The sequence below is a fragment of the Cyprinodon tularosa genome, unplaced genomic scaffold (assembly GCF_016077235.1).
Source record: "Cyprinodon tularosa strain WSP-4 unplaced genomic scaffold, ASM1607723v1 ctg1091, whole genome shotgun sequence".
Classification (NCBI taxonomy): domain Eukaryota; kingdom Metazoa; phylum Chordata; class Actinopteri; order Cyprinodontiformes; family Cyprinodontidae; genus Cyprinodon; species Cyprinodon tularosa.
The window spans coordinates 40001-64800 of record NW_024037884.1 but is presented as its reverse complement, the minus strand read 5'-3'; the positions used below and the strand labels follow the sequence as shown (position 1 = coordinate 64800).

General features: G+C 42.0%; 1 protein-coding gene across 1 annotated transcript in view; it reads left to right on the top strand.

Annotated features, from left to right (window-relative positions):
* The first annotated feature begins 18312 nt into the window (after window positions 1–18312).
* The window catches only part of LOC119789110 (noelin-like), a 28832-nt gene continuing 22344 nt past the window's right edge, over window positions 18313–24800 (top strand). Inside the window, exons 1-3 of the mRNA XM_038293889.1 lie at window positions 18313–18585; window positions 20135–20284; window positions 20413–20568. Coding sequence (XP_038149817.1) covers window positions 18517–18585; window positions 20135–20284; window positions 20413–20568 — 375 coding nt within the window. The 5' untranslated portion in view covers window positions 18313–18516. The remainder of the gene's footprint in view (window positions 18586–20134; window positions 20285–20412; window positions 20569–24800) is intronic.

The following is a 24800-nucleotide window of genomic DNA, read 5'->3' as shown; positions in this document are numbered from 1 at the left end:
GCATACTCTACCCAGTGAAGGTATTGGCTCCAGTAGATCGGGTTGGTGGAAGTGAAGCATCAGAGGGTTGATTCAAGTTCCTGGTTGAGACGTTCCGTTTGACCATTGGATTGTGGATGATAACCTGATGTCAGAGAAATGTTAGAATCAAGAGCAGAGCAGAAATGTTTCCAGACCTGTGCGGTGAATTGAGGCCCTCTGTCCGACGAAATCTCCTGGGGAATACCATTGAGTTTGAAAAACGTGCTTTACGAGTAGTTGTGCTGTCTGGAAGGCAGTTGGAAGTTTTCTGAGGGGGACAAGATGGCAGGCTTTTGAGAATCGGTCTATTATAGTGAAGATGGTGGTCATACCTCTGATGCGGGCAAACCGGTTACAAAATCCACGGTGATGTGGGACCAGGGGCGAGATTGAACAGGTAGCGGATGAAGAAGACCAGAAGGAGGCGGATGTGAGGGTTTGTTATGAGCGCATATGGGACAGGCTAGGACATACTCATTCGTATCCTTATGGAGGGATGGCCACCAGAAACGGCGAGAGATCAGGGCAATGGTTCTGCTTACACCGGGGTGAGCAGAAAATTTTGCTGAATGCATCCAGTGGATGAGACGGGACCTGACAGAAGAGGGAACATAAGTTTTGTTGGGTGGACCGTTACCAGGGTCGGGTTCAGAAGCTTGGGCCAGTTTTATCAGATCAGATATTTCCCAGGAGACAGTAGCCACGGTACAGCTGGCAGGGAGAATGGAATCAAGAGTTTCAGGTTTGTCAGGTGAATAGAGGCGAGAAAGAGAGTCAGGTTTGATGTTCTTGGAACCAGGCCGGTAGGAGATAACCAGGTTAAAATGTGAGAAAAACAGGGACCAACGGGACTGACAGGGATTGGATCGTTTTGCAGATTGAATGTATGATAGGTTTTTGTGATCTGTCCATACCAGAACGGGATGCTCTGCGCCCTCCAGCCAATGCCGCCATTCTTCCGGAGCCAGTTTAATTGCGAGGAGTTCTCTGTCACCGTAATTTTGCTCTGCGGGCGAAAGTCTGCGGGAGAAAAATGCGCATGGATGAGCTCTTTGGTCTGAATCAGATACTTGGGACAAGACAGCCCTCACACGGTTCTCGGGAGTGGGCCAGTCCAGAACCGCCTTGATCTTGTCGTCAGACGGCTTCACCTGCCCGCCCTCGAGCACAAAACCTAGAAAGGTGACAGAAGTGACGGTGAAACTCACATTTCTCAGCTTTGACAAACAGCTTGTTTTCAAGGAATCTTTGAAGAACCAAACGGACGTGCTTCTTGTGTTCAGACATGTTTTTGGAGTAGATCAGAATGTCATCAATATAGACAAAAACGAAGATGTTTAAAAATCTCTCAGAACATCGTTAACTAGGGCTTGAAAACAGGCAGGGGCGTTGGTCAAACCAAAAGACATAACTAAATACTCAAATTGCCCTAGAGGAGTTTTAAATACAGTCTTCCATTCGTCTCCTTCTCTGATTCTGAGGAGATGATAGGCATTTCTTAAGTCCAACTTGGTGAAAATAGTAGCTCCCTGGACGGGTTCAAAGGCAGACACTAACAGAGGTAAAGGGTATTTGTTCTTAACTGTTATTTGATTAAGACCTCTGTCATCGATACAAGGTCGTAGGGATCCATCCTTCTTTCCTACGAAGAAGAAACCGGCCCCCGAGAGGAGAGGAGCAAGGCCGAATTATACCGGCAGCTAAGGACTCATTAATATACTTCTCCATGGTCTCTCTCTCGGGCTTGGAGATATTATAGAGTCGACTACTTGGGAGGGGAGCTCCAGGTAACAGATCAATTGCACAATCATAAGGTCTATGCGGGGGAAGAGAAAGAGCACTAACCTTACTGAAAACAGGTGCTAGGACATGGTAGTCAGGAGGTACAGAGGAAAGATCAGGCGGGTCAGCCTCCTGACGGCTGGCCGGAGACTGAGTCGAAGGTGCAGCGGAGCGGAGACATGAAACATGGCAGGATGCAGACCAGGACTCAACATGTCTTTTGGACCAATTGATGTGTGGGTTATGATGTTGAAGCCACTCGAAACCAAGGACTATGGATGAACTGGCTGATGGAAACACGAAAAAAGATACTGTCTCTGTGAGTTCCAGAGTTCGAGGGGCTTAGTTTCATGTGTGACCTAAGGTAATCTTTTACCGTCGAGGGCCGAGACTCTCAGAGGTTTATTCAATGGAGTGGTCTCTATGTTCAATTGTTGAACCAGACTGGATTCTATTAGATTTTTCTTACAACCAGAGTCTATTAATGCAGAAAGCGTGAGGGATTGATCTGTGAGAAACAGAGTTGCCGGTAACAGCAGGCGAGGAGATTTCTCAGTTTGAAAATGGTCCGCCAGACTCCTCATTTCCTCTGGCGGACCCCGGCTTTTACCTTAGCTGGGCAGGTTGAAACAAAGTGACCAGGTTCTCCACAGTACATGCAAAGGTTCCCCCTAACTCTCCTTTGCCTCTCCTAGGATGTGAGCCTGGTATGACCGATCTGCATTGGCTCTACTTCTGAGGATTCTGTGGAGGGAGAGACGTAATGAGTCTTTGATAAAGGAACAGATACAGGTTGATTCCGGCTCTTTGATCTGGACTCCGCCTCAGAGGACACTGAGGGAAAAGAAGTGTCATTAGTCTTAGCTGCTGGGGCAGAAACAGAAAAAACATGGCTTCTAAATCTGGACTTAAATCTGGCTCGCAGTCTGTTATCCAACCGGATTGTTAACTTAATGAGCTCCTCCAAGGTTGCTGGCTCATTGAGAGTGGCCAGCTCGTCTTTAATAGATTCGTCCAGAGCATGAAAATAAGCGCTCTTGAGCGCAGAATCATTCCAGCTGCTTTAACCTGGAAGTCTGAGAAAGAAATGCTTCTGAAGAAAGCCACGGAGGCTGGAGTGATAAAGACCGCGGATGGAGATCGCATTCGAGTCCTGCCAGACTTTACCCAGGCCGTAAGTAAACAGCGCGCGGCGTTCACGGAGGTGAGGGGCCTGCTCCGCGGCTGTGCGGGAGTTCGCTACGGCTTGAGGTACCCCGCTATACTGAGGATCACAACGCCTGATGGCCGTGAACAAAGATTCAACGACCCCAAGAAGGCAAAGGACTTCGTCCTGAAAGAATGCAAGACTGCTTGAACGGGAAAAGGTGAACTTTCTAATGATTCTGTTTCTGTTCTAGTACACCATCGTTTTCTATCATTAAAGTTCAGTAATTAACAATACTGTTGTCGAGGTTACATTAAAATTACATTATAGCTCTATAATTTAAGTAATATTAGTTTTTGATAATGTAATTGTTCATAGTTTGGCTATAATACAGCAAAAAAATAAATAAAAATAAATAAAAGATACAATTGTCCCTGTGCGGGGTGACATGGTAAGCACTTTATTACTTCTATGGAGTGTGATTTGGAGTTTTTACACGGGAAGTATGTCGGTCCACTTTTAGGACTAGAGTTTATTTCTGTTTTGTTTTTGGGGTGTTGTTTCCCCCAATGTGTGTTTTTTTTTTTTTTTTTTTTGGAAGACAGATGCCTCTCTTTTACATATTGCATATACCACCTTTGTTTACACCTTTTATTTACCCATCGCCAATACCCTTTTATTGAACTGTCTCAATATTGGCTGGTAAAGGTATAACTCCTACAACAGTGGTTAGCTGGAATGTTGGCATATTGAATCACCCAATCAAACGCAACAAAATATTTTCACATTTGAGTAAATTACATAGTTGCATTGTTTACCTACAGGAGACAAACTTGCTGAATAAGGACAATTCTAGACTTCTTAGAGGAGGGTTCACAGAGATGTCCAGTTTGTTGAGACCAAAACCATAAGAGATAAAAACGGACGCTATGTCATTACACAAGGAAAACTATTTAACAGACCTGTTGTTCTGGCGAACGTCTACGCCCCAAATTGGGACAATGCAAATTTCTTTACAAGCTTATTCTCCCTCTTACCAGATCTAGATTCACATGAACTATTACTAGCAGGGGACCTGAACTGTGCCTTACAGCCAATTTTCGACCGCTCCAGCCCTAAAACTACAACACCAAACAAGTCAGCCCAATGTATAAATGACTTTCTAGATGCTTATGGAATAATAGACCCATGGAGATTCAAGCACCCAACATCTAAACAATTCTCTTTCTTCTCCCCTGTGCACCAAAGTTATTCCAGAATTGATTATTTTCTTGTCGACCAAAAATTACTTCCCTTGATTTCTGATATAGAATATGGCAGCATTGTGATTTCTGACCATGCAGCTGTGATTTTGAAAATTCATTTTCCAGATAATGTGACCTCTTCTTTTCTATGGAGACTTAATCCCAGACTATTATCAAGCCAAACATTTATTGAATTCATCAATTCGCAGATAGATCTCTTCATAGAGCTTAACGAATCCCCAGAGATAAGTTACTCCATACTCTGGGTAACCTTAAAAGCTTATCTAAGGGGACAAATAATCTCCTTTGTTGCGGGGGAGAGTAGGGAGAGAAATAAGCGAGCCTCGGAGTTAATTGATAGCATCAAAGAAATTGATCAACTTCATTCCATTTCACCTTCTGATGATCTTTATAAAAAGAGAACCCTTCTTCAAAGTCAACTTGATGTAGTCACCAACATTAAGGCTATTGACCTCCATCTCAGGTCCCGTGCAACATACTATGAATATGGTGACCGAGCCAACAAGCTTCTGTCACACCAATTAAAGCAATCAGCAACAGCTGGATTTATAACAGCAATTGAAGGTGAACATGGACATGTACATACTGATCAGAAAGAAATAAATTTGAAATTTAAATTATATTATGAAAACCTATACACCTCAGAAACCAATGATCTAGCACAGATTGAGGATTTTTTCAGTGAACTACCATTACCAACTGTAGAAGATTCAGACAGACTTAGACTAGAGTCAGACATATCACTACTGGAAATAAACAATGCCATCAAAAAGATGAGGTCCCGCAGGAGTCCTGGACCAGATGGTTATCCAATAGAATTTTTTTAAACATTTGCCCTCAAACTAGTCCCTCTGATGCTAAAAGTTTTTAGAGAAATAATGGTCAAGCAAGCTCTCCCCACAACAATGACACAAGCCTCAATCTCCCTATTATTGAAAAAATCTAAAGATCCACTGCATTGTGATTCATATTGGCCTATCAGTCTCCTCAATTGTGACTATAAAATATTAGCAAAGGTGCTAGCAGGGAGACTGGAGACTGTTCTTCCAAAATTGGTACACCCGGACCAAACTGGGTTTGTGGTGGGAAGGCAAATATCAACTAATCTTCGACGGGTATTCAATATTATCTATCAGCGTAATGAATCCATTCCAGAAGTAGCGATTTCCCTAGATGCGCAAAAAGCATTTGATAGGGTTGAGTATAGTTTTTTATTCGCCACTTTAAAAAAGATGGGATTTGGTCCTAATTTTTGCTCTTGGATCAATATTTTATATGCGGCACCCCAGGCTTCTATAAGAACAAACAAGATTGTGTCTGACTTCTTTCCCCTTTCGCGTGGGACAAGGCAAGGTTGTCCATTGAGCCCAATTTTGTTTGATATTTCCATTGAACCTCTGGCAATAATGTTAAGGGAGTCTGGGCAGTTGGCAGGTATTCAGAGAGGTGGACAAATTCATAAACTAGCCTTATACGCTGATGATCTCCTCCTCTTTTTGTCCGATCCACTTACTACTATTCCTGTTGCGCTAGAACTTATACACAAATTTGGTCAAGTATCGGGATATAAATTGAACATGACTAAAAGTGTGCTGTTCCCGATAAATAAAAGAGCTCAACAATTAGATTACCAGGTTTTCCCCTTTACAATAACAAAAGTGACTTTAATTACCTAGGTGTATCTGTTACCTACAATTATAATTTATTATATGTAACGAATTTCACAAAAGCTTTGGAAAAAGCCAGACAAGACATGGATAAATGGTCAAAACTTCCCCTATCTCTGGCAGGAAGAATCAATTCCATTAAAATGATAATCATGCCTAGACTTCTATATCTGTTCCAAACAATACCCGTTTTCATTCCTAAAGCCTTCTTTAAAGAACTAAATAAGTCTGTGTCCATGTTCATCTGGAATAAAAGCATTCCTCGGAGCAGAAAATAATTTCTAGAAAGACGGAAGGAGGAAGGGGGGCTTTCTCTGCCTAATTTCCTATATTTTTATTGGGCAACAAACATCCACAAACTTCTCTTTTGGGCCGCATATGGATTGGGTGCTGAATCCCCATCTTGGGTGCAGCTGGAACAGCACTCTTGTAACCCAGTCTCACTGTCATCCCTCTTATGTAGTCCACTTCCATTGGGTAAACACATGCTGACTAACAATGCTATTGTCCAGGGAGCACTAAAAATATGGTGTCAATTTAGAACTCATTTTAAATTTAAACAACCTTTAATCTCAGCTCCTATTCAGCAAAATAATCACTTTAAACCATCACTAATTGACCCCTCTTATCAACAATGGCATAGAAGAGGACTAAGATGTGTCAAAGATTTTTTCCAAAATAATGTATTTATATCTTTTGAACAATTAATGACTGACTTTGACATCCCACAAACAGACTTTTTCAAATATCTCCAATTACGTAGCTTTGTTAAGAAGTTCTTTTCATTAACCATGCCTTCAAAATCATGGCTTGATGAATGCTTCGACCTAGATCCCTCTGAGAAAGGTCTAATATCAGTAATTTACAACAAAATACAATGTGAAGCTTCCCCATCTCTTGTCCATCTAAAAACGCAATGGGAAGAAGAACTTGGTGAACAACTAACTGAAACTACCTGGCAAAAAGCTGTTTCGAAAATTCATTCTACATCTATCTGTGTCAGGCATGGTTTACTACAGTTTAAGGTATTGCACAGGTTACATATGTCACCAAGTAAAATAGCCAGACTTTACACTGAAGCAGATCCCTCCTGTAGACGCTGTGGGCATAATTCAGCCAATCTTAGCCATATGTTTTGGCACTGCCCCCAGCTAAATGAATTCTGGGAGAAAATCTTTAAGGTCTTTTCACATGTATGTAAAAGAATTATTTTGCCAAACTCGAGTTCTGTTTTGTTTGGGATTGTTCCTCCAAGTGTGCCCATGACCCCTCATCAGGCAGACGCTATAGCCTTCATGACATTGCTTGCAAGACGCATAATACTGTTTGGGTGGAAAAATGCAACTGCACCATCTTTTAAACGGTGGGTCGAGGATGTTATGTCTCATTTAAAACTTGAACATTTTCGGCATACTGTGAATGGATCAGAGCAAAAGTACTACAAGATTTGGCAACCTTTTCCTCTCTATTTTAGATCCGGTCTGTAATTATTTTGTTGTTACTTATTCATATTGTCATTCCAGCAACCAGTGTTGATATACTAATGCATATTTTTATGATTAACAGCTTTCTTTTAGTTTGAACCACTTCAGAACATGGGTAATTTTGTATCTATCTTCCACTTTTCTTGTGTTTGTATGTATTGTATGTTTTGAAAAAAAAACCTTCTGAAAACCCAATAAAAAGAATTTAATAAACCTGGAAGTCGATTGAAAATTCGGCTCTGTTTCCTTGTTTTAATTCCAAAAGACCAGATTCGGTGGACTTATCAGTGTCTTGGTTGAATACTTGCATGAATTCTTGGATAAATTCCTCAAAAGAACAATCAAAACTAGATTCAGATGCAAATCTGGCTTCCGCCCATTCGAGGGCTTTTCCGGACAATTGAGACAGAATAAAGGCAATCTTCCTCTTGTCATTAGGGAAACTGGACGGCGAATGTTCAAAAATGAGTTTACACTGGAACAAAAATCCCTTACACTTACTTGGATTGCCAAAAAACTTTTTTGGAAGTGAAGGGCAGAATTCAGAAAACGACGGACCGGGTTCTGACCTGAGTGGAGAATTAGTTTCTTGAACCGGAAGTTGAACGGTCTCCGTTCCAGGAGTAGCATTTTGTAGATAGCCGGCTATTTCCTGTAATGAGCGGTTAGTTTGTTCATGACGTGTGTTTAACTCACGGAGGGCGGTGTCGTGGCTCTGAATCAGAGTTTGCTGTTGCTCCAACATCCTCTTGAGTGATTCCGCTCGGTTAGTCTGTTGGCCAGAGTGTTCTGTCATGTTTGGCTTCAGGTGCCTAACCCACATGCAGAACACTCAGAGGCAGGAGAAAAGTTCAAAGATTTATTGTAATGTTTAAGCACAATGAATTAACAGATCCAGAAGGGAATTGGTCTGGTCACGAATGGGCTGTACCTGTTCTGGAGTTGAGCAGAGCGGCTGAGGGGGGGAACCTTGAGGGTCCAGAGGCTGTCAGCAGGCTGAGGGCTAGACGGAGGCAGAGCTTGGTTTGAGTGTTGGCAGATAACAGATTTAAGTTTCCCTTCCAGGTTCTTCTGAGAGCGGGCAGGCAGATTACTGACAGAGAAACTCTTCAGGGTTTCAGGTTTCAGGCAGGCTCAATCTAGGAAGCAAAGAGGAGAAAACAGATCAGGTTCAGGTTTTCAGGGAGTCAGAGGTTCAGACAGGCTGGTTGGATCAGGCTTGCTAACAGTTACTGGCAAACACTCTGGCACTGGAGAGAAGTCCTCTGCCTCCTTAAATACGGATCTCCTGATGAGCAGATGAGCGAAAGGTGGTTGGAATCAACTCCGGCTCCAGGAGATCTAGTATGCCCTCTGGTGGAGAAAGTGGACAGACCTCCAGATCCCAACAGTTTGTAGACCAGACATAGCTTCTTCCCATAACGAATCAGATTATTTATCAAGGTTTCTTCATAACATGTTACTGTTTAACCAAAGTGTCTGTAATTAGTTTTGACTCTGACTGCTTTCCATTGTTGTAAGTAAGGAGGAACAAACGCTGCCCAGATCAGAACAGGGCTGAATGCTGCCATTAAGGCCGTATGATGAACTGTTCTCTCTTTGCAAAGATATTAATAAATGTGCTGACTGAATGAAATCCATCAATCTCCGTTTATTTAACTAGGGTGAATAGTTGAATTCTTTTCTCCCACCACATCCTGCACATTTAGAGGATGTTTGGCTCAACCTGCTGCTGTGAAGCAGGATTCTCCACCATGAACAGAATCAACAATAAATCTGGATCCAGGCTCAGAATGAGCTCCTTGATATGTGCTTGAGAATGGCTTAGTCTCTGGTTAAACCCAGGTTTACATCAACACACATCAAATCCTACCTGAAACTACTGGCTAAGGATAAGGTTAAATACAGTAAGATTGTTATTCACGCTGGTGGTAATCACACCCGGTTACGCCGATCGGAGGTCACTAAAATTAGTGTTGCTTCGGTGTGTAAGTTTGCCAAAAAAATGTCGGACTGCGTATTTTCTCTGGTCCCCTCCCTGATCTGACCAGTGATGACATGTTTAGCCGCATGTGGTCATTCAACCGCTGGTTGTCTAGGTGGTGTCCTGAAAACAACGTGGGCTACATTAATAATTGGCAATCCTTTTGGGGAAAGCCTGGTCTGATTCGGAGAGACGGCATCCATCCCACTTTGGATGGTGCAGCTCTTCTTTCTAGGAATCTGGCCACATTTATTAGTCCTCCAAAACCCTGACCCCCCAAGGTGCAGACCAGGAAGCAGAGTCCTAGTTTAACAGACCTCTCTGCAGCTTCTCTACTGTTACCCACTCTTTACTCCATCCAGACAGTGTCTTGCCCACGACCAAAATCTAATAAATTAGCAAATATTCCTAAAGGAGTAAATCATGATAATCTAATTAAAATCAAAATAACTTCAATTGGGGAAAAAGTTAAAACAATTAAATGCGGTCTGTTTAACATCAGATCTCTTTCCTCTAAAAGTCTACTAGTTAATGACTTGATTTGTGATAATCACATTGACTTGTTTTGCCTTACAGAAACCTGGCTGCAGCAAGAGGATTATGTGAGCATAAATGAGGCAACTCCTTCAAGCTATTTAAGTTTTCACATCCACAGAAGTTCTGGGCGAGGAGGAGGAGTAGCAACAATCTTCCAGTCTGACTTACTGATTACTCCCAAAACAGTTAATACCTACAACTCTTTTGAACATTTAATCCTTAATTTCCCTGATCCAAATTTCAAGGCAAGAAAACCTCTTCTTTTTGTAACTTTGTATCGTCCACCAGGTCCTTACTCTGAATTTTTAGATGAGTTTTCAGAGTTCCTTTCTGATTTGGTATTAAATACTGACAGGGTCATCATAGTGGGAGATTTTAACATCCATGCTGACATTGAAGGCGATAGCTTAAGAGCAGCCTTTAATGCTATCTTAGACACTATTGGCTTTGTTCAAAATGTGAATAGTCCCACGCATTCTCATCTTCATACTTTGGATCTTGTGCTGACATACGGCATAGAATGTGAAGAAATAACAGTATTTCCTCACAACCCTGTCCTCTCTGACCACTTTCTCATAACCTTCAGGATTACTTTAACAGAGTTCTCCTCCCCCAAAAGAAGGTTCAATTTTAGTAGATCTTTATCAGATAGTGCAGTTATAAATTTTAAAGAATCTGCTTCACTTTCTCTCTCCTCTGTGTCACTGAGCAGTGCATAGCTTATTCCCCTTCACTGGTTGATGATTTTGTTGATGGGGTTGCTAGTTCTCTGCGTACTGCCTTAGACAACGCAGCTCCTTTGAATATGAAAACCGTTAAAAATAGAAAGCTTGCTCCTTGGTTTAATGCAGAGCTGCGTACTTTGAAGCAAAATGCTAGGAAACTGGAGAGAAAATATCGCTCCACAGGCCTGCGGGAATCCTTCCTAGTCTGGAAAAATGGTTTACTGCTGTATAAGAGGACCCTTTGTAAAGCAAGAGCAGCATACTTCTCCTCATTAATAGAGGAGAATAAGAATAATCCTAGATATCTTTTTAATACAGTTGCCAAACTCACCCAGAGCCATAGCTCTGTTGAACCGTCCATTCCACCTGCTCTTAGCAGCAATGATTTTATGGGATTCTCTATAAATAAGATTGATCTTATTAAAAATAAGATCATAAGCACTCCTCTATCTATGATTGTACCTGAGGTAGTCATGGAATCTGAACCGGGTTTAGACTGCTTTGATCCAGTTGAACTTTCTGAATTAGCAAAATTATTGTCTTCATCTAAGCCTTCAACTTGTATGTTAGATCCAGTTCCAACCAGGTTATTTAAGGAGGTATTCCCTTTGATCTCCTCCTCCATTTTAGATGTGATTAATCTATCTCTGTTACAGGGATATGTACCTAAAGCTTTTAAGGTTGCTGGAATTAAACCTCTGCTTAAGAAACCGTCTCTTGACCCAGATGACTTGGTCAATTATAGACCTATATCCAATCTTCCTTTCTTATCCAAAATTCTTGGGAAAGTAGTTGCCAAACAAGTTTGCGATCAATTCCACCATAATGAACTTTTTGAAGAGTTTCAGTCTGGCTTTAGAGCTCATCATAGCACTGAAACAGCTCTGGTGAAAGTCACTAATGATATTCTCATGGCCTCAGATAATGGACTTGTATCTGTGCTCGTCCTGTTGGATCTCAGTGCTGCATTTGATACAGTTGACCATAATATTCTTTTAGAAAGACTTGAATATTTTGTTGGAATTAAAGGAACAGCACTAGACTGGTTTAAATCTGATCTATCTGATCGAATTCAGTTTGTTCATGTTAATGATAAACCTTCCTCATGCTCCAGGGTTACCTGTGGAGTACCACAGGGATCAGAGCTAAGACCAATTCTCTTTACTTTATACATGCTCCCAATTGGTAGAGTTATTAGACAGCATGGGATTAATTTCCACTGTTATGCTGATGATACCCAGCTATATCTGTCTATAAATCCAGATGAAGCTAACCCATTACATAGATTACAGGCATGTCTGAAGACAGAAAAACCTGGATGACTCTTAACTTTCTGCTTCTGAATGCAGACAAAACAGAAGTTATAGTCTTTGGACCAGAGTCTCTGAAAAAGAAGCTGATTAGTCAGTCACTTCATTTGGATGGGATTAAACTGATTTCAGATAATAAAGTAAAAAATCTTGGTGTTATTTTTGATCAGGACCTGTCATTTAACTCCCAGATCAAAGAGGTTTCTAGAATTTCCTTCTTTCATTGATTTATAACATAGATGCATAAACACCTCATTTTATTTCAGTGTTAAATTCTGTTTAAAGTAACAGGTTATAATTAAAAATGTCTCTGGACCTTTAGTGGTTGATGATTTTCTTTATTCAGGCTGTGCTGATTTTTTATTGGTTACCCCTGCTATAGAGCTTACGTACCTTCAGTGTCGAATAACCACACTCTTGTCATGATCAGTTTTACAAATCTGACCCACGTGCAGAGAAATAACTCAGAGAGCATGGAAAAAGTTTAACAGGTTTATTGAAGGAGATACAGGTATGGATCTGGAACTCAGTGAGCTGGTAAGTGAGAAGGGAGGGACAATGGTCAGTTCAGGTTCTGTGGGAATCTTTGAAGCTCAGTTATTTACTCACGTTTGAGGGGGGCCTTGTTAGTCCTCGAATCCAGACTGTGTGGTGAATCCAGAGTTAGGCGCGCACGTTGGAGGGCAGACAGGTTAGACTAGCGTTGGACCCGGAGGAGTAATGGAGCGGACTGTCACTCGGATTTCTGAAGGGAACTTATACGGAACATGTCGAGGTTTTCCCCTGCTCAGTGTAACTCGGTTTATCCTTCCAGGGGAGGGAAGGTCCAGGTATCCAGTTACAAAGGAAAGCTTCCAGGCAAGGAGCAGAGACAAAAAGCAAGTTAGACTCAGAAACAAAGCTAGATTAGACTCAGCAAAACTCAGCTTGGCTAGAGTACCCAAAACTGGCAATCACTCTGGCATTGAGGTAGTGACAGTCCACTGCTCAAATACTCCTCCAGATAATGATCCAACGAGCTGCAGGTGTGCAGGGAGGGACAGCGAAGACGGGGCACCTCCTGGTGGTGAAAAACGGAGACACACAAACTGGATTCCTAACAGTTAGCGATGACAGACCCTCAGTGTGGCCCAGTGTAAAAACACCACATCAGCAAATACTACATAAAAATAATCAATTTAAAACAGTTTCCCTCCCCACAACGGTTACCAAACAATGGAAAGCGTAGGTCCAACACACCCGGGAAATTGACACCAAGCCATCATCTCGCCAGCTTTCCTTTTATGGGAACATTAGCTGTGAGGAGGGCCCCGACTGTGCTACAAACTGTTCGGAAAGGGAGAACAAGTCACCAGTGCTCTGGCTCTAACCACTAAACACAAAAAAACTGTGAGGGTTCCACATAGAGCAGACAGTTTGCAGAATAACCTTGAACCTAAATGAATCTGGTTCTCCTTCCTAAACATTTCCCACTGGAGAACAGCTTCTCAGGTCTCAGCAAGATAAGCCTCAGGTCTAGCCTCGCCATACACTGTGCCGCCTGAGTGAATCATTTTGTGTAGAATAGAAAACAAAATGAGCTTTAAAATAGGGGAAAGGAGGAGTAGATGGGAAAATATTTTTCCCTCTACAGTGTCTAGAGCCCAGATATGCTGCACATTTCAGGCATTTGGTTTGTAGAAAACAGGAAGCTGTAAATATTAACATTAAATTAAAACATTAAATTCGTTTTTTAACCAGTTATTGCACAAATATTTTCTACATTTTGTTCATTTACTAAAGAACAGCTTATTTCTTCTTCTCTCCCTGAAATGCTGGCTTCTGTCCAGCTCTTACTGTGTGTGTGCGTCTGAATCTCGCTGACAACCATCTGACACACACGCTCATGCTGCGCCTGCTGCAGATGGAGACATTGTTTCCATGGCGACCCGTAGAGGAACATGATTTATTTAAAGGCGATCTCTGCTCCTCTTCTTCTCCTGCTTGATTTTTTTCTCAGTTTATCATGAAGTCAGAAGCTCCATTGAAAAGGCCGGAAACGTGCTCATGTCCAAACAGACATAGACTTCTAGTTTTTTCTTTGCGGTTAGCAGAGAGCTTTTATTTTATCAGTCAGACATCGTCACCCTGTTATCAACTAATGTCCTGCTTACATGAACCCTGTTAACCCTGTGAACCTTTTCCTGGTTTAGCCATGATGTCTTTGGTTCTTTAATTTAGTCTTAGTCTAAATGATGAAAATCAATTTTAATCTTAGTCAAGTTTAAGTCTTTTTTGTCATTTTAGTCAACACTGTACAGAATAAAAATTCTTCACACACCGATTCTCTTTTTAACATATATCACACTTCACACATTGAACCTTTTGTCAGCTTGTTTCATCATATCCACAAAGTCTTCATCCTCGATGGTCCTTGCAGGAAGGCCAGAACCAATCCACTTTGCCACTGAGTTCTCCAGGGCTTTCTGCTTATTGGCATCAGGTTTGTATGGTGGGGGGGCTCCCAAAATCTGTGCAACAGACTTCTCTTCCTTCCCCAACCTTTGATCTGGCTGTGGTGTCACTGTGTCAGGAATCTAGTTGGGAGTGTCATGATGGGCTTTAAAGATCTCATCCACATGCAGAGATTCACTCAGAGAACCAGGGGAAAAGTTAACAGGTTTATTAAGAGGTTCACAAAAAACAGAGAGAGATATTATGCAGGGTTATCTCAGCGGGACTTCAGCGGTCTGGTGAACCGGAACCGGAAACTCTGAAGGGGAGATCACAAAGATCAGTTCAAAGCCCGTAGGGGAAATGACTGAGACTGGTGAATTGCTGGAGAAGACTAACGTTAGGGGGATTCTTGAAAGGATTAACCAGTTCTTGGTTAATCCTTGATTAACTGCTGCAATGGTTAATGAGCAATTACTATTTAATACCCTGTGCAATAACCTGTTTATATTTAATACCATGTGTGAGAACTATATATATATATATATATATATATATATATATATATATATATATATATATATATATATATATATATATATATATATATATATACCTATTCATATAAATACCTACTCTATACACTGTTGAAGATTCTCAGTCATCCAGGTCATAGTAATTCCAAAAAAAGAAAATTCAAAACAATCCACTGGACTTGTTTCAAAGTTTGAAGACGTTTCTCTTCCCATTCTGGAAGCTTTTTCAATTCAAATTGTCAGGAGTGTTCAAGGCTTTATAGAGTGGACCAACAAAGTTTTTGTTTTGAAAACATGCAAATTGAAACAGATGAACGAGCCCCCCCCTTTGGAATGGGGGTCGTTTGGCTTCTTTGTTAGACTGCAGTGCTCCATACCTGTCTATGTCTCTAAAAGGGGGGCCGTTAAAGGGTTTTTTTGGCCTGGCTGAATAGGTGAGGTCCTCTGCTCTCCTGCACTGGGGCTGCGTTTATAGCGGGAAGGAATTCAATTCAATTCAGTTTATTTCTATAGCTCCAATTCACATCATGTCATCTCAGGTCACTTTCCAGTTCACCAGATCATCCAGTCAGATTGATACAAAGTTTTCTATCTAAGGAAAACCAGCTGATTGCATCGACTCATTGACTCTTCAGCAATCCCTCACACTAAGCATGCTTGTAGCGACAGTGGAGAGGAAAAACTCCCTTTGAACAGGAAGAAACCTCCAGCAGAACCAGGCTCAGTGTGAGCGGCCATCTGCTGAGGCCCACTGGGGTTCAAGGAGGCAGGAGCAGACATTGAAAAAGAAGCATAGATACAAAAGGCAACTGTCAACCAGCTCCACAGGCGGCCCCGTCCAGGAAACACACAGCCAGGCAGACGAGCTCCGAGCCAGCTCCCATGTCAGAGGATGAAGAGAGCACATCCAGTTGGTCACAGTCAATGACTACAATGCAGCGATGAACTCTATCGCTGCATTGTAGGTTTTTGACAGCTGAAATCTGAGCCCGACACCCCCCCCCCCCGTTTAAGGTTGGTTTTTCTTTCTTAACATAGATGGTTTCCTTCCTCTCAAACCACCTGTCTTCTTTGTCCAAAATGTGAACATTCTGGTCTTCCAAAGAATGTCCTTTGTCCATCAGGTGTAGATGTAGCGCAGAGTGTTGTCCAGAGGAGGGCGCTCTTCTGTGTTTGGTCATGCATCTCCACGGAGGAAACCGACCTTAAAGACATTTCATCCCAGCGCTGCGTGTCCCGTGACATCATCAATGACCCCTCACCCCCCCACCATGGACTGTTCTCCCTGCTGCCCTGTGGGAAGAGGCTTCACAGCATTCAATGCAGGACCAGCAGGTTCTGCAGCAGCTTCTTCCCCACCGCCATCACACTGATGAACTGATGAATAAAAAGAAAAACAACTGTAAATCATATCTCAGACTTATGTTTAGAACTGATCATCGTGTTTACTTTTATCACTGATGCACTTTAAGAATGAACATGTCTTGAAAGCTGTACTGAAAGAAATTTCATTTTGTACACACTGTGTACAAAATGACAATAACGTTTGTCTAAGTCGTAGTCTAAACAAAAGTAAATTGTAGGTGTGTGAAAGATAAGAAATGTCCAGTGGATTGTTTTTTAACTTTTTTGGAATGACTTTGACCCGGATGACTGAGAATCTTCACCAGCAGGTGGGTGAAAGGTTATGTGTAAGACCACCTCCTCTGTTGAGAGATGGTTTTCCCAGGTTAACCAAGATGGCTTTTTTGACCCCTTGCTTACCATCTTTCTTCCTTAATATGGATATTGTCCTCAAACGACTGTCCTTTAGCCTAAAGGAGTTTAACTTACTGGAATAACTGAATCTGTTCAAAAGTGTGATGATCCTGGCACTGGAGCTGACTCTGGTTCAGTCTCCACCCCCATTGCAATCATCTCTACTGGTTTCACCTGTCTCCATCTGCATATAAGCTCTGTCCTCATGAGTCTCCAGTGCCAGATTGTTTCAAGTCAATTCCGGTGAGAACCTTCCAGCCTTATTTTTGAAATCCTGTCTGTTGCCTGCCGGCCTGCCAGCCTGCCAGCCTGCCTGTTATTGATCCTGTTCTGTCCTCTGATTTTTGAGCCTGCCTGTCCCATTCTTGGATTTGTCCGCCGGCCTGAGACCAGCTCTGTCAGTCTCTAGATTCCGGAATGATTACCTGTGCCTAAGACCCATGTCAGTCTGAAAGTTCACCAGCCTGTCTGCCCCCCCTACGTCCTGTGATACTGGAGATCATACCTGGATCAGAAACTGAACAAACCCGCTGAAATCCCCTCTGCTTATCAGCTGGATGTCTGAACCTACAACTGGACATACTACCTGTTCCTGTCTGGTCCTCAGAGCCCGAACCTCGTGTGAAATCAGGTCATATCAGTCAGCACACGGAAGCTGAACGCCAGAGAGTCGGCGTCCCAATCACCTGTTTTCTCAATAAACTTCTTAAATTGTCACTAACCTGTTGTGGTGGTCCGCATCCGGGCCATTACAAAAAGATTATAATTAAGATTATAATTATTAACTGCCTTTGAAGTGATCAGTAAGACAAACTGAAAGATTGTTGCTAGAAAGAAAAGGGATAAAATTTGAACTTTATTGATCTCACAACAGAGCGATTAACTCTCTGTATTTAACCCATCACCTTGGGGTGGGCTGAGTGGGCTCTAACCCACTAGGCCAACACTCCTGCTCCTCACCCTAACCCTAACTTCTGGGTATGTGGAAATTTAAACAACTAGAAGGAGTTGCCTCATTTATGCTCATATAATCCTCTTGCTGCAGCCAGATTTCTGTAAGGCAACATAAGTCAATGTGATTATCACAGATCAAGTCATTAACTAGCAGACTTTTAGAGGAAAAAAATCTTATGTTAAACAGACCACATCTAATCATTTTAACTTTTTCCCCAATTGGAGTTATTTTGATTTTAATTAGATTATCATGATTTACTCCTTTGGGAATATTTGCTCATTTATTAGATTTTGGTCGTGGGCAAGACACTGTCTGGATGGAGTAATGAGTGGGTAACAGTAGAGAAGCTGCAGAGAGGTCTGTTAAACTACAACTCTGCTTCCTGGTCTGCACCCTGGGTGGTCAGGGTTTTGGAGGACTAATAAATGTGGCCAGATTCCTAGAAAGAAGAGCTGCACCATCCAAAGTGGGATGGATGCCGTCTCTCCGAATCAGACCAGGCTTTCCCCAAAAGGATTGTTTTCATCATTTTATTTCTGAACATCTGAAAAGAGAAAAAGTAAATACATTTTCTGCCCAAAGACCCTTGATTTCCAGGCAAACAGTTAATTTTAATGCATCGAGTATAAAGACACCTCCTCCTACTGCTTCTTCTCAACCCTTCCTCTCCCTCAGATCTCTTCAACAGCCACTCTCTGACATCACCCCTCCCCCTCTCTCAGCTACAGGATCTGGTTTCCACTCGACTGGGTTTTGCCGTTGCATCAGAGAAGGAGAAGAGGCAGGAAGAATAGGCAGGGACAGAAGAACAGGTGAACAGAGGTGAAGTAGCGACCATCTAACTGAGCAGATTAGTGGTCTTCAAGCAGGCGGATAGTGCTGGATGTGAGCTGATGTTCTTAGGAGGAACAGATGGAATCTGAAGAGAATCTGCTCAATGTTTTTCTGCAGCTGCTGCTGATCGGCTCTCACTTCATTCTGGTAACAAAAATCCTGCTTTAAGATTGAATGTGGTACAAGGCTTTGTTCCCCTTTGATTAACTGACTCTGTTCCTAATAACTTCTCTTTATGCTCTTTTTTTATTCCCCTATGTTGTTCAGGTTTATAGATCCTGCTTGTCAAATATAGTTTTAAGAGAAAATAAACAAAACATTTGAAAATCAGATCAGATTATCTCCAACTTTATTACAGAGAAAAAAATTACATATTTTAACAAATGTTTTCAGGTCAGGTCCGAATAAGGGTTCCTCAAACAATATGTTTACTTAAACTGTGTAGGAGTTGTTAACATATTAAAATTAATATTGACCAAATTAGTCTGATGAAAACATAGTCCACCAAAGTTAAGTTGATTAAACTTGGGTCCACATCCATGAATAAAGGAACAAAACAGTTTAAAGGTTAGACATAATACATTTGATCTTCCAGAGTCTAAAAGAAAATCTGATAATTTGATGCTTAAACTAAAAGTCGAATGTTGTCTGGGGAAGAAACAGAACAGAGAAACAGAAAATGAAGCAGTTGGACTAGAATGCATAAAATCTCCAGTTTCTAATTTTAGAAACAGAAACTAAGCAATTCCTTCTCGCAGGGCAAGTTTAACACATCTCTAACACTTTTATGTTTTGTCAGTTTCACACATTTTATGATCAATCCATCCTCCTGGTTTCTGTTGTTTGTCTTTTTTCCTCAGCTGAGAAACCAGAGATACAGAACAGGAAAGGAATGAAAAGTCAAATGTTCACAGATGTTCTGTCTTTAGGTCAGAAGCTAGGAAAGTTACTACAGGTTTGTTCTTAAAGTTTGACTTTATGTTGTTAATTTAAAACATTAACAAACTAAGGAGGAATGCAGCCTCAGCTCACTGAAACTGCGTTCCTTCTTTGTTTGGGTTAGAGAGTTTAGCAGGAGGCTCTGCAGCCGTTTCATCTAACAGCAGCTTCCTCTTTCATTAGTTGCTCTGTAGATTATCTTGGTCCTCTAGATATTTAGAAGAGGAGATGAAACCATCTCTTCAGTTTATTTCACTTTGCCTGCATTCAGTTCACAACAGATGTTATCTCAAGGCTTTTGACAGAGACAATAAAGTCAGATTCCAAAATATTTAAAAACAATCCACTGGACTTTGTTTCCAACTTTGAAGACGTTTGGCTTCCCATCCAGGATATTGATTTTCACTCTAAACATTCCCCCCTGTCTGTTCTTGACCTGTCTCATTTTTATCCAAGTCTCCAGGAACAACTTTCTGTGGAGATGTGGACTCCATCTAACAATGCATAAAAGACAAATGTCTTAGATATTTAAAATGTAGGTTTTCTGATTTGATTCAAAGTTTCTAGACTATGTCCTTTATTATTATATTTGTTGATGAACATGTTAAAAAATGTCTTCCTTTTAATTGTAAAACTGTTTAGTTTAATTCTAGATTTTGATCACAGTAAAGGAAATTGGTAACGGTACAGAGTGAGCTCAGTTATCATGAATCCAAAGTCAGACATTTTCCTACTGCCATTCTTCATTTTCCTCCAGGTGGGCCCTTCACCCCCTGAGGAGGGCTGGCAGGTGTACAGCTCAGCTCAGGACACTGAAGGTAGATGCGTTTGCACAGTTGTGGCTCCACAACAAACTGTTTGCTCCAGGGATGCTCGAACCAAACAACTCCGACAATTACTTGAGAAGGTAAAATACTCCTCATGACAAATGATTAAATATATGAATACATCAATATAAAGTTTTCTTTTTTTTTTTTTTTTTTTTAAGTACTGAGAATGATTAAGGTTCTTGTGAAATGATTTTATGCTATCCAGGTTCAGAACATGAGTCAGTCTATTGAGGTTCTGGACCAGCGGACCCAGAGAGACATGCAGTTTGTTGAGAGGATGGAGGTTCAGCTGAAAAGTCTTGAAAATAAATTCAAACAAGTTGAGGAGGGACACGAGAGCAACATTGCCAGACAATACAAGGTAATGACACGTCATCATGACACTGACTGATCAATGAAGTAGTTTGAACTCTAAAACAGCGAACCTGCCGTGGTTAATCGATTGAGTCCTTTATCCCAAGGTTTGGTTTCCAGTACAGATTTATACATGCAGACAGTTCACTGGGCATTATCCTGTAGACCTTCACTCTGCTGCAGCCAAATATCTGGTTTACCAGGCCTAGACTGAGTTTGATGACCTCCTGAAATAAGTCAGTGATCTGGATGGGCCATAATGATGAAGGGATATCTCAGCCCTCTTGAGCAGTGGGGGCAGACTCAGCCTTGTAGATCAGACTCCTTATAAACTGAAACCTTCTCTTCCATATCTGTCAGTTGAAAGGTTCCTGCAAGCCCCAATAAGATATCATATTCCAAGGAAATGGACCTTGCATTGTCACTATGAAGTAACTGATCATTAGCCACACATTCACACACAACCTCACTGGGTGACAATCATAGAGACCATCAGCCTCTTCCATAGGCTCAAATTAAAAAAAGCTGGTGTCACAGTTTTAGTGACATTGTGCCCACATGCATTAACCACTCTGAGGTGACTGAAATGGCTCAGATTTAGGATTTTCACAGAAGCTCTGAAAGAAAAGCATAGTGACAGTGAAGTAATGGTTCTAAATAGACTAACCAACTTGATGATTGCCTATGATGCAAGTCTAGATTTGAACAAGGAGGAGTGGAGCTACCAACCAGAGTCCTGAGTTTCTATGGAGGATCTGATGGGAATTTCTTTGAGCCTAGAGGCCTGAACCAAGAAGCAGGATTACAGGTTTAGCCAGATAGCTTCATTCTATTCACCATTGTAAGGTCGCTTTCGGAATGAGAATATCCTAAAGATCAGAGGATCAGTTTATACATCCATATCAAGTTCAGTACCAAAGTTGTCTCCAACTGGAATTGATCTTGACCAAATGTCCCAATTCAGCCAAATAAACTATAAAAGCTTAGAGGAAATCATTCAGCAGGTAAGTTCCTCCTCCTGCTGCCTTGATGTTCTACCCACAGCTTTCTTTAAGAAAGTTTGGCCTGTCATAGCGTCTGATTTGACTCAGATAATAAACACGTGCCTTCTGTCAGGTGTTTTCCCGCAGTCCCTAAAAACAGCAAATATTAAACCACTGCTGAAAAAGAACAATTTAGACAAACTACTACTCCAGAACTACAGGCCCATATCAAACCTTTATCAGTAAGATTATTGAAAAAGCAGTGTTTCAACAGTTAAACACTTTCTTAGATATGACCAGCCGCTTTGACGTGTTCCAGTCAGGTTTCTGTGCTCACCACAGTTCAGAGACCGCCCTTATCAAGGTGTTTAATGACATCCGTATAAATACAGACTGTGGAAGAACCACAGTGCTGGTTCTATTGGACCTCAGTGCAGCGTTCAATACTGTAGATCACTCCATCCTGTTAGAGCGCCTGGAAAACTGGGTCGGCCTCTCTGGTTCAGCTCTCAACTGGTTTAAATCCCACTTAAAGGACAGGGACTTTTTTGTATCAGTAGAGAACTTTACATCAGAGATGACAAAAATCACATGTGGGGTTCCCCAAGGGTCCATCCTGGGTCCCCTCCTATTCAATATCTACATGCTCCCTCTTGCTCAGTTAATAAAAAACAACAACATCAGCGACCATAACTATGCAGACGACACACAGCTTTACATCACCATGTCACCAGGTGACTATGAACCAGTTCAAGCACTGAGGAAATGCTTAGAAGAAATCAATGCCTGGATGTGCCATCATTTTCTTCAACTGAATAAAAACCAAACTAAAGTAATAATCTTTGGACCAATAGAGGAGAGATCTAAAGTTAGCACACAGCTTCAGTCGCTTCAGCTAGTAACCACTGATCAGGCCCCAAATCTAGGTGTAGTGCTGGATTCAGACTTGAACCTCCAAAAGCATTTAAAGACAATTACAAGGTGGGCTTTCTATCACCTGAAGAACATTTCCAGGATCAAAGGACTAATGTCTCAGCATGATCTGGAAAAACTAATCCGTAATGCGTTTATTTTTAGTCGAATTGATTACTGCAACGGTGTTTTCACAGGTCTGCCTAAAAAGTGGATCAGACAGCTGCAGCTGATCCAGAACGCTGCTGCCCGTGTCCTCACTACGACTAAGAAAGTAGAGCACATCCCCCAAGTTCTAAAGTCCTTACACTGGCTCCCTGTATCTCAGAGAATTGACTTTAAAATCCTTCTGTTAGTCTATAAATCTCTGAATGGCTTAGCACCTAAATCCATCACAGACTTGCTATCAGTGGATCAACCCTCCAGACCACTCAGGTCTTCTGGCTCCAGCCTGCTCTTCATACCTAGAACCAGAACTAAACATGGAGAAGCAGCATTTAGTTCCTATGCTCCACTTATCTGGATCAAACATCCAGAAAACTGTAAAAGTGCGGAAACCTAACCAGAAAAAATATATTTCTGGGTTTTAGGAAGTGTTTCAGATGGACTGCAAAGTTTGACAGGCATTTAAAGTCAAGATGAGGGAGTTTGTAGGAGTGTTGCGGTCAGTTGGATAGATTCTAAGAATAGATTGGTTGCTTTTACAACCACTCTAGTTGGTTAAAAGAGTTTTGGTAAGACAAAAAAAAATTATCAAAAACTGACAAAGCCACTGGTTGCAGTTGTAACATTGGTATTTAGAAGTATAACCTTCTAGTATTAAGTTAGTGCTGAAAGTGACAACTGCTGAAAGAGTTTGCCTTTGTATTCAAGGTTATCAGTTTGAAACCCGGCCTTGGCTTTTGGAAGTTGCTATACTACTTAACCAACATTTTCACCAATGTGACCAATTTGTACTGGTTTGTCCTTTTACCAAAATAGGTTGTTTAAAAACACTGCCAAATTAGATTTGTTGGTTTAAAGGCACACTATGCAACATTTTTCAGTTAATTAATGTGTTCCATAACGTTTTGGATGATTAAATGAGTTTGAACAAAGGTATTCTCGGCCGCCCTGGTGGTCTGTGGGGGAAATACCGCACTTGCAATTGCAGGAGCCATCGGCCCGCACCCACAGGCTCAGAAGTCTCGCGAGAGTTGGTCTTGCTTTACGGCGAGAACTACTACACCCCCCAGTTAAAAGCATGCTCATTGCTAGCACAGTGGCGATCTTTGTGCAGTCCTGCTTTCACACCGGACACAGCAAGAGCAGCAAAATCGCGTCTGCTGCTTCATTTTTGCTGCTTGTACCAGTTAGTTCTGACGCGCGGCTGAAGCAGCTTTGCTGCTCTGGCTGCGCGGTACAAAAGTGTGTCTGACGCGCGTTGGGCGGAGCTACTCTATCCTTTCTCTGCCTTGCAGCTATATTTACTGTGATCAGTGGGAATAAAGTAGTTTTAATATGTTTTTAAGTGAGAAAATCCACCTGAAAACATAATCAGTGCCGTCAGTTCATTCAGATTATCATCCTGCCTTCCAATATTTTTTCTGTCGGAGCCGCTCAGACCCCCACATACCAGCGGTGCGCCGACAGTAGGAATCCCTTCATCAGCAGCCTCTGGCCGGGTCGCCTCCTCGCGGTTCACCGCGGCAGCTGGTAGGTGTTTTTCATCTAAATAATCCAAACTGCAGGCAGCAGGATAATAAAAGCCAACATATTCTGCCTGCAGATTTCTGCATTTTAAGTTGATTTAGGCGTCAATAAACTGTTTCAGAGGAGTGATCATAGCGCTCTGATCATCAGCGCTGTGTCTCTCTCCCTGCCAGGTCCCAGATCAGCTTCTCTGATTGGTTGACGCGGTGCGTCGAGCAACAAAAATTAAATTGTTCCATCTCGAGCAGCAGCGCGTTTGCGGCGCGTCACGCGCGTCAGATGCCTAAACGCGCCCGACGCGCTGCTTCAGCTGCTCAGACGCACTGCGCCTGCTGCTCAAAACGCGCCGTGGGACCTTTTGCTGCGCCTTGAGGCGCGTCAACCATTGACTTTGCATGTAAACTCACTGCTTCTGTCGCGCCAGCTACGTCCAGTGTGAACGCAGCATTAGTCATTCGTTGCGTTCGCCTGTCTGCTAAGCTCAAAACAACCGCGCCTGGCTTGACGGAGAAACCAGGAGAACAGCTGTGCATATTTACGACAGTGCACTTTTACTTTCGCCCTCTGGGGGGAGCCTCGCTGGAAAATCAACACCGGTTGCATAGTAGACCTTTAACCAAACGATTGGTTGAACATATAACTTCCAACCAGA